General features: G+C 34.7%; 1 protein-coding gene across 1 annotated transcript in view; it reads right to left on the bottom strand.

The window, feature by feature from the left end:
• Positions 1-10,892, bottom strand: part of LOC113238002 — an 11,487-nt gene extending 595 nt beyond the window's left edge. Inside the window, exons 1-5 of the mRNA XM_026474720.1 lie at positions 10,601-10,892; positions 9,868-10,228; positions 8,752-9,000; positions 5,514-5,676; positions 3,398-3,528 (exon numbers count right to left, since the gene is read on the bottom strand). Coding sequence (XP_026330505.1) covers positions 3,398-3,528; positions 5,514-5,676; positions 8,752-9,000; positions 9,868-10,228; positions 10,601-10,848 — 1,152 coding nt within the window. The 5' untranslated portion in view covers positions 10,849-10,892. The remainder of the gene's footprint in view (positions 1-3,397; positions 3,529-5,513; positions 5,677-8,751; positions 9,001-9,867; positions 10,229-10,600) is intronic.
• Positions 10,893-12,183: the final 1,291 nt, after the last annotated feature.

Genomic DNA, 12,183 nt, shown 5'->3' with positions numbered 1-12,183 from the left:
ACGAAGAACACAAGGAGTTGGAATTTTATTTCTGAAACTTCCTAATACAAGGTAAATACTGAAATCTGTGGTACTTTCGGTCTGCTTCGACGACTGACATCTATCTATCTATACACCTCTTTCAACGCGAGGTATCAATTTTGAGGCAATTCGACAGTTCTCCATTTTAAAATCAGTTTTTGTTACAAATTTGTTACTTCATTGTCATTTGTCGTTATGTTCAATATGTAACGACTACTACGGTTGCGTTTTGGGCTAAAAAAGTACTACAAATGTATTGATCTTTTCTAGGACAGCACTTTATCATTGCTCCCAAGTCAATTAAGTTTTTAATGTGATATGCAATTATTTCTATTGTCGTCTGGCGATAAACTAATGCCGGATATTAAAGACTGGCGTTGGTACCCGTTTACATAATGGTATTGCTGGCGAAGCTGCATATTGGGTTTGCAGGAGGCTGTCGCCTAAAACCATTATCGATCTTCTTTAGAATTGTATTAGATAGGTAATTGAGTTTTAACTACAGCGTGTTTCGTTAACACTTATAAATTTCACGTATGTGGGATTTAAATTGAAATAACTCGCAGTTGATTTCTTATCGCAGTTAATTCATGGTTAACCCCAACTTAATTTTATTTTAAATATACTTGTATTAGAATAATATAATTATTAAAATTGGCTCGTAATCGATTTCATTCTCGCGGTTAACTCACGGTTAACCCTGACGTAAATTTATTTAAAATTAACTTTACTTATTAGCACGTAGGTACTAATATAGTTCAAATTAAAATCGATTTGCAGTCGATTTCATTATCGTGGTTAACCTCGATGTAATTTTATTTAAAAAAATAACTTGACTTATATAGCACGTAGGTACTAAAATTGTTCGAATCAAAATCGACTCACAGTCGATTTCGTTATCGTGGGTAACTCGAAGTTAAGTTTGACGTAATTTTATTTAAAAAATATACTTTACTAATTAGCACGTAAATACTAAAATCTTTTTAAATTAAAATCGACTCGCAGTCGCTTCCGTTAACGTGCTTAACCCCGACGTAAATTTATTTTTAAAAAAATACTTTACTTATTAGTACATAGGTATTATAAAAATGTTCAAATTAAAATCGACTCGCAGTCGCTTTCGTCAACCCCGCCGAAACTTTATGTAAAAAAAAATATTTACTTATTATTAATATTCGCACGTAGGAACTAATATTGTTCCAATTAAAATCGACTCGCAATCGATTTCGTTATCGTGGTTAACTCGCAGATAATCCCGACGTACTTTTATTAAAAAAATATTTACTTGTTGTATAATATTAGAACGTAGGAACTAATATTGTTCAAATTAAAATCGATTCACAGTCGTTTTCGTTACCGTGGTTAACTCTCAGTTAACCCTGACGTAATTTCATTTAAAAAAGTCTTTGCTTGTTAGCATATAAGAACTAATATTGTTCAAATTAAAATCGACTCGCAGTCGATTTCATTAAAGTGGTGAACTCGCAGTTAACCCCGACGTAGTTTAAAAAATATACGTTACTTATTAGCACGTAGGTACTAATACTGTTGAAATTAAAATCAACTCGCAGTCAATTTCAGTATCGTGTTTAACTCGCGGTTAACTCCGAGGCAGTTTTATTATAAATCACAATACACATATTAATATATGTACATATTAATATATCTGTTCAGATTTTCATCCACCAATGTTCGATTTGGTTATCGGGGATAACTCGCAGTTAACCTGATGTTTTATTAAATGTAGGTTAGATTCACATTTGCTATGTATGAAAGCAAACATTTATTATAATTGCGAAAGCAGCAAGTACTACTTTTATCATATATGATAAAAATGAATAATTTCATTTTTTATTTTCATTATTTATGAGCGTAAGAAAAAATCTTACCTTGATCAATGTCCGACTCGTCCGATGATATTATGATCCCATAACGCCGACGACGTTTGGCATCTGTATTTTCCAAGTATTTCAATTTATTTTTATAATATTCGATTTTTTCTAAGTTTGTTCGCTTTGACATTTGAACGGAGGTGTGGAGGTGTGCTTGTTGCCACGTACGAAAAAGGAATGAGGATAGAAAATGGCGGTTGATGCCTGGTAGGCAGTGTCAACGTCAAAACATTTTTTTTTGTTTCTAAAAACCGTGCGGTGTTAAGGAAACTACCTGGTTAAATATTATATCGAAAATGAAGCGACGAAACATAATTGCGAAAAGTCGCACCATCTCAGTCAATTCGACGTTGAATAATCTCTTTCTAATCTATTTTGCGCGACCGAGCGGAAGTACAAATAATTTACGTATCTTCGCTAGACCAAGGTCGTGAGTGCACTGTCTCTATGCGCCCGCGCCCTCACCCCCGACCTGTGCTTTGATTTTCGCCGCCGTGCCGCAGCTCGTCATTGCCTCGGAGCAATAATAGTGATGTGCATAGATTTCGATAACTAATGTTGTTCACAATTAGTAGTCGATAAAAAAAAAAAATTTTTTTGTAAAGTTTAAGTTCATTAGTTTATTTTTTTGGGTTCAGAATCAGGAATATAACGCACTCTGTAAGTATGTCCCACTTTCAAATATACAGCCTGTATAATATGTTTATAAAAATCAATTACCATGATAATTATAACAAAAATTTAATCTCCATTTGTGGTGTTACTAGTGTTACTACTGTTACAGGTGTTACCCACACTTGTAGTGTCATCAAAATTTTCTGTGTCTTCATTTCCTTCATTCAAATCATACCGAATAATTTTATATAAGCGGCTTGCTAATAATTCTATGTAAATGTTGCTATAATGGAAAAAGTATTGATATCGCTCTTAGATAAATGAGTAGTGTGTTTATCAGTAATCATCAAAGTAGCGATGCAACAGCAATCGACACATTTGAAAAAAAAAGGTAAAATGTTAGAATCTCCGCATTTTCCCCACATAGCGTCAATCCCACAAAATGCCCAATCGAGTTCAAATTCCCTTTTCTTTTCATGTTTTTTTTTCATTGTTTTTTTTTTCATATCAGAAAAAACGGTTTTTTAACAACACTATTCGGAACTTCGTTCACGGTTTCGCTACGCATATTATCCTCGCACTGCGCAAACTCCTCGCATAGCTTTGGTGGAAACGATGACATCGTTTCAAAGCACGACTACACATCCTCGCACAGCCTAAGTACCTCGCCCATCTCTGGTGGAATACTTACTTTCTGGTGGGTCCTTTTAAATTCTAAAAAGTACTTTCGTAACGACTGTGTTTTGAAATATGACACTTTTAAATCTAAAGCACCTACGCGAAAGCTATTCTTCTTTAGAAACTTTTGGAAAAAGTTAAAGCATTATGATTATTAAATTATTTATACATATATTTCAAGCTTCTCTTACCCTTTTATGTTGCTCCTGTACAACCTTATTGTATTTATTAATTTCTGCCTTCACGTAATAATCATCAGCGAAATACGTGTTAACTTTCCAAGTATCTCCATAGAAATTCAGTGGAAAAATGTATGGAAGTCCTTAAACATTAAGAAAAACATTATACAGTTAATTACACTATTTTGTAACTTTATACAGATAATGTAGGTTAAATCATAACCAGGCAAAACATCGTATTGCAGATACACAAACTATAAAAAAATATTTGGTGCAGTTTTCTGAAATTGTGCTTTCTTAGTCTCCTTTGTTACTCATTAAAGTTTAGATTTCATTTTTAACATCGCAAAGAGACACATTTTAATAAAATGACAATAAAGCATTTTATTCAATAAAGTTCGTAGCCTTGATATAATAAAGCCACAATGTGTAATCATATGTCAAAAGTGACTTTCTCACCTCAAAATATAATAACACTTCCATTTAAGCTTAAAAAAATTACCGACTAATTGCGTTCATAGATTGTTTAAACTTCTGTCCTGAAAAACAGTCATTTTGCAGATATGTATATACTTATACATGATGATATATTCTTACACAAAGAAGGGTGCGAATTACTGCCAACCATACCTCCTAATAGATGCCGCATATAGGGCGACAGACGCGCACCACACATCCGTGCAATTAATTGATCACATACAAAATTTTGCAAAAATTCATCACTTAGTTTCGACCAAGTATCAGATCTGTACGCATCTCCTGATATTCCTGTATTGTTACGCTTCTCTTAATGAAACGAATTAGAAAAATGACTATGTGTGCCGTGAAATGGTGTCGAAAAACTTCCAGGACCTCAAACTTTCAAAAAGATGGAATCTTGTTTCACCGGTAAGTTATAATAACTACGTTATTTACAAATTTCGCATAGGTCAAATTAAAATGGCGAACACTAAAAAACTACGAAGGAAACTGATCTCTTGTTGATGTCTTTCGGAGAGGTCTCTTTCTTTTATTATGATCTTACAAGTGAGCGTCTCTTTTTGTCGAAGACACGTGTAACACTAGGGTTGGGAAGATTTGAGATCGTCATCTTAATCAGTATAACAAACATTATTAGTATATTACTAGTTTAACTACGTTTATAGATAGCACTTATTGTTTATTATTCTTCGATTATGTTTCGTGTAAAATTGGTTACATAAATTAGTTTCAGTAATATATTATTTTATGTCTTGTTTGATTATATTAATAGTTATTCTTGTAACGTAATACAATGAATAACAAATTCATGTTTTATCTTATCACCTTACATTGTATGACCTACCTTCAATTATGACATTATACATACTTAACGCCATAATTAATTTCATTAGTAATGCTTTTGTAAATACGACAACTTATAATACTTAAGTACCTTGTGTTCTTACAATTCCTTTTTTCCTGTATCAAAATGTCATCCTGCTGTCGTAAGTCATTCAATAATTTACATATATACTACCGTCACGCCTGTCTCCCATAGGGGTAGGCAGAGCTTTGAGTAAGGCAAGCCCACTTTAGCCACGACTAGCAAACGTTTTTATTAAAATTTTAGTGTAAGTTAGTGCACTAAATAGTAACAAGTTGTCAGCATGTCGCCTACATATAGGATAGAATTAAAACCCAGGTCCTCAGTCGGCTTTTACGATTTGCGCGGAACCATAAGCAGCTGATACATTCTATGCTTTTCTTTTGCTTCCAGATCACCATGAAAGAATTTAATAATTTGTGTTACAATACTATTGTTTTTATTGACTAATTGGATGCAGACTGGTAAAGGTTGCCCATCACTAGCTGTAAGTGCAATTTGAGTGCATTTCTAGTTCGACCTTGAGCTAGCTAATCAGAACGTCTTAATTGCATTCCCCGCGTCTCTTGCCTTCCTCCGAATTTGGTGAGCTCGGTTCAGTATAAAATTTTCAACAGGCGGCATCTATTAGGAGGTTATCTATGCTGCCAACGTTACATCGTTGATGACTTTTACGGGAATTGTTATGTTAATTTGCCGCCATAATATCTTGTACATATATCCGTAACACTTTATAAGACTAGACTAGTTTTAATTTTCGGTAACGATAATTTAGAAACTTGCCTTTCGTGGTCCCCAAAGAACCATCACTAATGGCGCCAACTGCTCGGAAATTCGGTATTCTCTCCGGATGGTTACGCGTATACCAAATCGCCTTCAGAGCTTTGGTCATCCTCGCAGAATTGAACAACGGTCCGTGTAGATTGCTCGAAGAGATTACTCTCACCTTAAAGTTAGTCGAGTTCAAATAAGGTTTATTATATCTAGCCCAAAACTACCACCTCTACATAATTGTACGCGTTCCGAAAACATAAAATTTTATTTTTCTGTATGCGGTAACAATCTTTCGATCGCGGCGCGAATCTTAATTATAATTTAGTATATTGTACACTTTACAGCGTAACGTATTCCGAGTTAAGAAACTTTATTCTCACAAGAATTTATAATTCACTCGAGATGAGAACTTATGGACTAATTAAATACAAGAAGTATATTACCTAGCCGATGCGAGCGTGCTGCATTCCTTGTTAGGAACTATTTTGTTATAACTATTGAATATAAAACGAAATTAAATCAGTATAAACAATATCGACAATAACGTTATTTTGTTTTTTTTTGACGTGAGCTTTTCTTATGATAGCAAGTGACGAGACGAACAAGTCATGTGTCTGATGGTAAGCGACACACCTATCCATAGCAGTTGCAGTGTCACTCACACCCTTCATTCGCTCATCACCCAGAGACATAAGTTGACAAGTCCCGAGTGCCTGTAATTTCACCAGCATCCTAACCCTTCAAAATTGGTAAGTCAAACAGTAATGCTCACATTACCGATTTGCGGCAGAAAAAGGTAGGGCGGCATTTCCCTGGACGAACTCTTTGACAAGGAGCTATACTGCTACTCAAAATAGAGCTTATTTTAATGACAAGCCATAACAGTGCGCCGTTAAACCAAAAAGGAATTACAATAAGGTTTCGAGTACATATAGACTATGAAGTAGGTAGGGGAACGTGGGGTATTGGGAGCTCGCGAGTAATGAGAGCGGTGTTAAACTGAACATTCCCATTTGTGCAAACGGTACTCCTATGTCTTCGTTAACGTTCGCCAAGGTTCGAGGCCTGTGGGCACCCCCGTAGAACCCCGCGTTTAGTCGTATGAGATGGTTGTGTGTCTTTCGCTCCGCACTTATAATTTACCAAATTTCATCATCACACTAGCTATGTCACCATATCTAACAAAATGTTGAAGTTATGCTTGAAATTACAATAAAAATAGAAATATTTTTACTGTTTTATTCCTTTTTCAATTCGATGTTACGCGGATAATGAGAGCTATTTGGTTCTCCCTATCCCATTGTAATATTCACTGGATATTCCTTTAACCTTTCTTGTCTAATCTCATTACTTTTTAACTTATATATTTAATTACTTTAATTATTTTTTTCAGATTGATTACATATAATGGCTCCCATTTGACATACGGGATTCTTACCGGCTCCCATTTCCTGAACTGTGGGGTAATGGGCGAATGACATGTTTTAGTATTTTCTTTTTAACAAAATATTATAGTTTAGTTTCACATTATTTCTGTGATTATCTAGTACCCAGATATGTGAAGCGTACGTTCATAACTAATAAAAATTTAAATGGTTTAAATTATGACTTTTATTATCAATTTTCCTTAGTAGGCTCCCATTCCCCCACGCTCCCCTACTTACGTGTTGTATTTGATTTTTTTTGTCGAACAAATAGATTTTGAATAACTTTTTGCGTTTTTACGCATTTCTTTTATACCATTAGGTTACACTTTCATGTCGCACCCTCAATATTAAAATGACGTAATTCCCGAAAATATGGGAAACTAAATAACATAAAAAAGTGCGAAATAAAAGTAATTTATCGTTTTTCATATCAAATATAATTTTGTCTTTGTAGATCAGCCAAATGGCAAGTATGGCTGGTGAAATGCTTTTTTTTAAATAAATTTGTGTTTGCAAAAAATGTTTTTCAAATTACATCACTTTGTTAAAGATGTTAAAGATGCGCTATGTAAAATTCTTTTTGGTTCTTAGGGGAACAAGGGTGGACACAATAAAATATTATTTGCTGATCTTAGTCACCTCTTTTGGGTATCTTCATGTTTAGCATTAAAAATAATATTCGTGTATGTGTATATTTGCGTGTTATATTTCGTATTTATAAGTTATGATAATATCCTTAATTTTTTTGCGTAAACAGTTTTGCAGTAAAATTGGCATAATTATATACATATAAATATTTTATTTAGTGATATTTGTAATACGTTAAGAGTTTCACTTGCTCTACCCAGATAACTATCAAATAATATGTGTAGTTTCACTGATGAGACTTATATAGCATACCGTACGTTACGCGGTAAACAACGAACTACGCCACGGAGAGTATTTTTAACTGTTTACCTAACTTTTATAACTACTTTTAGGTTGATTTACAACTAGCTTAACAGCTAAACTACATCTACTAAGATTAGGAAGTGCTACATCCAGTTGGTCCTTCGAGCGTATTTTTAAACTACTTACAACCTGAGGTCTCGGAACTGCTCTGCTGTGCTGTGTGATTAGGTATGTGACTAAGTTGTGATATCAAATCGATTTACTAGACTTCCCTCACGCAAGCCACACAAAATTGAGAAGGCGTATATATAGCAGTGAAATTGGCTAAGAACTTCAATATTTTAACTAATCAGTATGGAGACACGAAACCTTTAAGAGCTAGGACTCAAAATTAAAGAAAGCACCTGCGATGGCAGTCGATGTAGACAGCGAGTCGACTGCGCCGCCTTCGTAAGCGGAATTCGCTTGCCGGAAAGGTGGCAATCGACTTAGTGTAAATAGCGCGACTACTATGCCGCCTTCGTCAGCGTAATTCGCTTATCGTAGAGGTTACAATCGACACGATGTAAACAGCGAATCGACTGCACCTCCTTCGGCAAGTAGGTTGCCAAAGGCGGCAGTCTACCCTGTGTAATCACGCCATTCAAGTAGTTACACATCGACTTTGCAGATTATATTGACGTTCCAACCTGGCTAAGCATTGGACCACCGAACCCGTTTTAAGCATCAAACAATCCATGTCATTTATTAAACAAACCCGAAACATCTCTGAAGATGGGTAGTAAGGAGTTTTCAAAAATCTTCAATAACATAAAATCCTAAACAAGCAATCGAACCAACGCGCCTACTGTAGACTAAATAATATCAAAATATCCCTTGGGTTTACGATATAAATAATATAAAAAGAAAACCCTGTATCCCCCACGCACCTTATCAATAAACTCTTTCTTCATCCATGAAGCGTTGAACGATGTATAATCCAAATTTAATTCCTTCCAACGCTGCGATCCAAATAAGTCCCATTCGCAAACATTTGACTTTGCAGGCAATTCATTATTATCTTCCACCGTATGTACAGGTCGTATGTCTTTTATAACTAAAGGCCTTTCATATTCAATATGGAACATTTTGTCATTAGCCCCGAACATGTGTATCCTATTGATTTCACTACATAACACCTGGAATACAAAAATGTTTCAACAAATACTCATATTGTTTTATTTATTCTCTGCTTGTGTGATATATCTGACACCACATCGAGCACGAAGGTATGGTATTATATCGAAACAACGAGTACCTATACAATAAACTAAGTAGTAAATTTAGGGATACCTAACTCACGATCCTAATACATAGAATAAAAAATTCTTGCACTTGCACAATTGTATCCTATCAAACCAATACACTATTATATCAAAAACCCTATTACATAGATTTGTTATTAATTAAACGAAATACTTTCTACATAGATCTCTCATAGATGGCGCTACGGCTAAAAAGTCGTTGAAAACCAAATACAAAGATCCGACAACAAGCACATAGAAAAATTCGTGAGGTCCGCTGGTTCGTTCGTAGCTGGCTTAGTTGGCATAGCGTCTGCCACGGCTTGCTAGGAGACGTCGCTTCGAATCCGGCTGGATCGAAAAGTTTTTTCTAAGTTTTAGATCTTTGTATTAATAATCATAGTTCATATTGTTTTCAAAAGTAATTTGGGGAAAAGCTACAAACGTGATTTTCCGGTTTTTTGAATTTTTTCAAAAGCATATGTTTCGATTACTTTGTACATCAGATATTAAAGAATTCTAATCATCCATTACAATTATACTTAACAACATTAGCTATTTCTGTCGAAAAACCAAATTAATTTGTTTTGTATTGATAACAGCCAATAGATTCTTCATTCATGGACTTCAGGTCAAACACGATATAATTATGGAACGGTGTAATTAATAACTGCTTGACATATCATATCAAAATTATTGAATACCCTTATTGCCCTAATTATTTAAATACCAGAGTCAAACTTCATTTAATTTGCTACGTACCTTCAGATGATCTCCTAAAATTGAAGTAGCAATAGCCGGAACCGGAGTAGGGCAAAAAAATGAATCAGAAGGAATGTTAGTCGAAAAAGTATAGACAATATCCATAGCTACCAAACCATCACACATAAAAATTGGTTTTCTTTTATGTAGTTTCTTTCTGTGCTTCCTAAAGTACTTTCGTTTTTCATTTTCCTCTTGTTCTAATTGTTCTTTACTTTTCTCCGGCATTACTAAATTCGAAGCGACTTTCAAAAGTAAATATAAGGAATCAAAACATTCTGCTGTATTAATATCATGCCATTCGAAAATGTTGGGGTTTTTTAAATTCGTATGGATAACAAACACATCGCCGTCTGAAACGCTAAACAGAGAACCACATTCTGACTTTAATTAACATTTTAGATAACTAGTTGCAAGAGCTAACTAAACAGCTAACTAACAAAGGGACACTTACAAGAGCAATGCCCTAAAACAAAAGAAAAGATGATAATTATATACCATAAAATTAACGCTATTGGAGTAAAGAAGAATACTAAATCCTTGTTTGAGAAGGTTTAAAAGGCATAGAGCCACGAAATTTGAGGTTAACCACACCGGCGAAACCGACAGTAAATATAAATAATATATAACTTGGACTCCAAATAAATTTTCATTGAAAATTTCCTTCTAGGAATGATACAAAACATATAGTTCTTACTATAGTGCCTTTCATGCAATTAATGGAATTACTCACAGAGGCAAATTTGTTGTAATTTGAATAGAATTGAAACAGGATGCACTAGTCGATTCCACCTGCCGTATCCAATGCAAACCTTCGTTTACCTCGTTAGAGTAAACCAGAAGGGTCATGCTTATTAGCTGATCAAATCCAAATACTAGCCCCTTAAAGATATTTAGCGCAAACATTTGAGCTTCAGGCAATAATGGATTCACCATGATAACTCGAAGGGGCAGACGTAATTCCACGTATTCAAAATTCATAGTAGGTACTTTAAAAAATCTCAAAATTTAGAAAACGCTTGGCTTGGGCCAGTGTCAGTTTCGATGTATGTTGCCGATTAATTCTGATCAACAACGCCAGCGATTAGGAACCAACAAGCTAATTCTTTCTAGTTTAAAATTAATAATCTGTTAAAAGGCTAATGCAAAAAAACTACTATTATGTAACTGACGGCTCATATCAACGCAACTTTTTTTTTCCTTAATGGCGGCCACTAGAGTTGGGCCAGTGTCAGTATTATTTTTCTGCTCTGACTATTTATCCATCCTCTAAGTTTTTCTGATTATATTTTGCCTTACTGATATGCTGCTTACTTTTTAGGAATTTATGGTTTTAATTTTTTTATAACTTGCTTGCCGAGTGTAATGCATAGGTACCTACGTGGTACCTATTTATGCAGATTATGTTTATTAATGTTTAAACCTTACCGTTTCTTTAAATAAATCTAGTCCATGGTGCTTATACGTACCTAATGATTAATAAAATTGAGCTTTATAGCACTTAGTTGATAATAAAAATAACGTGCCTACATGATATAAATTCTCACTCATAAATAAAATTCTCATTAAAACGCTGCCATATAAAATAACACCTAAGAAAAACTATTTAAGCTGCTTGGACTAGAATTTTCGTAAACCCAGAGTTACTGTTCGACTTACAAATAACAATATTTTTTTTTCAAGAAGTTCTAAACACACAGAAACAAAACAATTGACGCAATCGAAGACACTTTAATCTATTTAATATTACTACCATTGACTTATTACTACGGTACATCAACCGCAATACTAATTCGAGATTCTCCCAAGCTGCTAGAGATAGAAACGAATCGCAATTCAGGAATGGCATCTTCTACTGATCTAGAAGATGTAACTCTTGAATTGCTTTCTTTGCTACCTACAAACTTCTGCTGGGTGACGTGGTCCTTAAAGAACTTGTTACAATACGGTATTAACTGCAAAAAAAAATTAAAACTAAATATGCAGGCACAATTTAGAAGCAGTAAGCTCCTTGTGAAAGAGTTCATCTAGGGAAGTACTGCCACCTTACTTATTTCTGCCGCCAAGCAGTAATGTGAGCGTTAGGTACTGTGTTCCGATTTTGAAGGGTAAGGGTGCTAGTGAAATTACACACATGCACATGGAACTTGTCAACTTATGTCTCAAGGTGACGGGCGCAGTGGCAGTGCCCCTCAGATGGCACTGCAACTGATAATAGTTACGCTTGTCCATAAGGACAGGCGTGTCGCTTACCACCAGGCAACCACAACTTTCACAACTTGTTCTTCTTCTTTCCACAACTTGTTGGTCGTCCCG

The sequence above is a fragment of the Hyposmocoma kahamanoa genome, unplaced genomic scaffold (genome assembly GCF_003589595.1).
Source record: "Hyposmocoma kahamanoa isolate Upper Pololo Valley unplaced genomic scaffold, ASM358959v1 94, whole genome shotgun sequence".
NCBI lineage: Eukaryota > Metazoa > Arthropoda > Insecta > Lepidoptera > Cosmopterigidae > Hyposmocoma > Hyposmocoma kahamanoa.
Note: the sequence above shows the minus strand (reverse complement) of the source record. Positions and strands in the feature narration are given on the sequence as shown.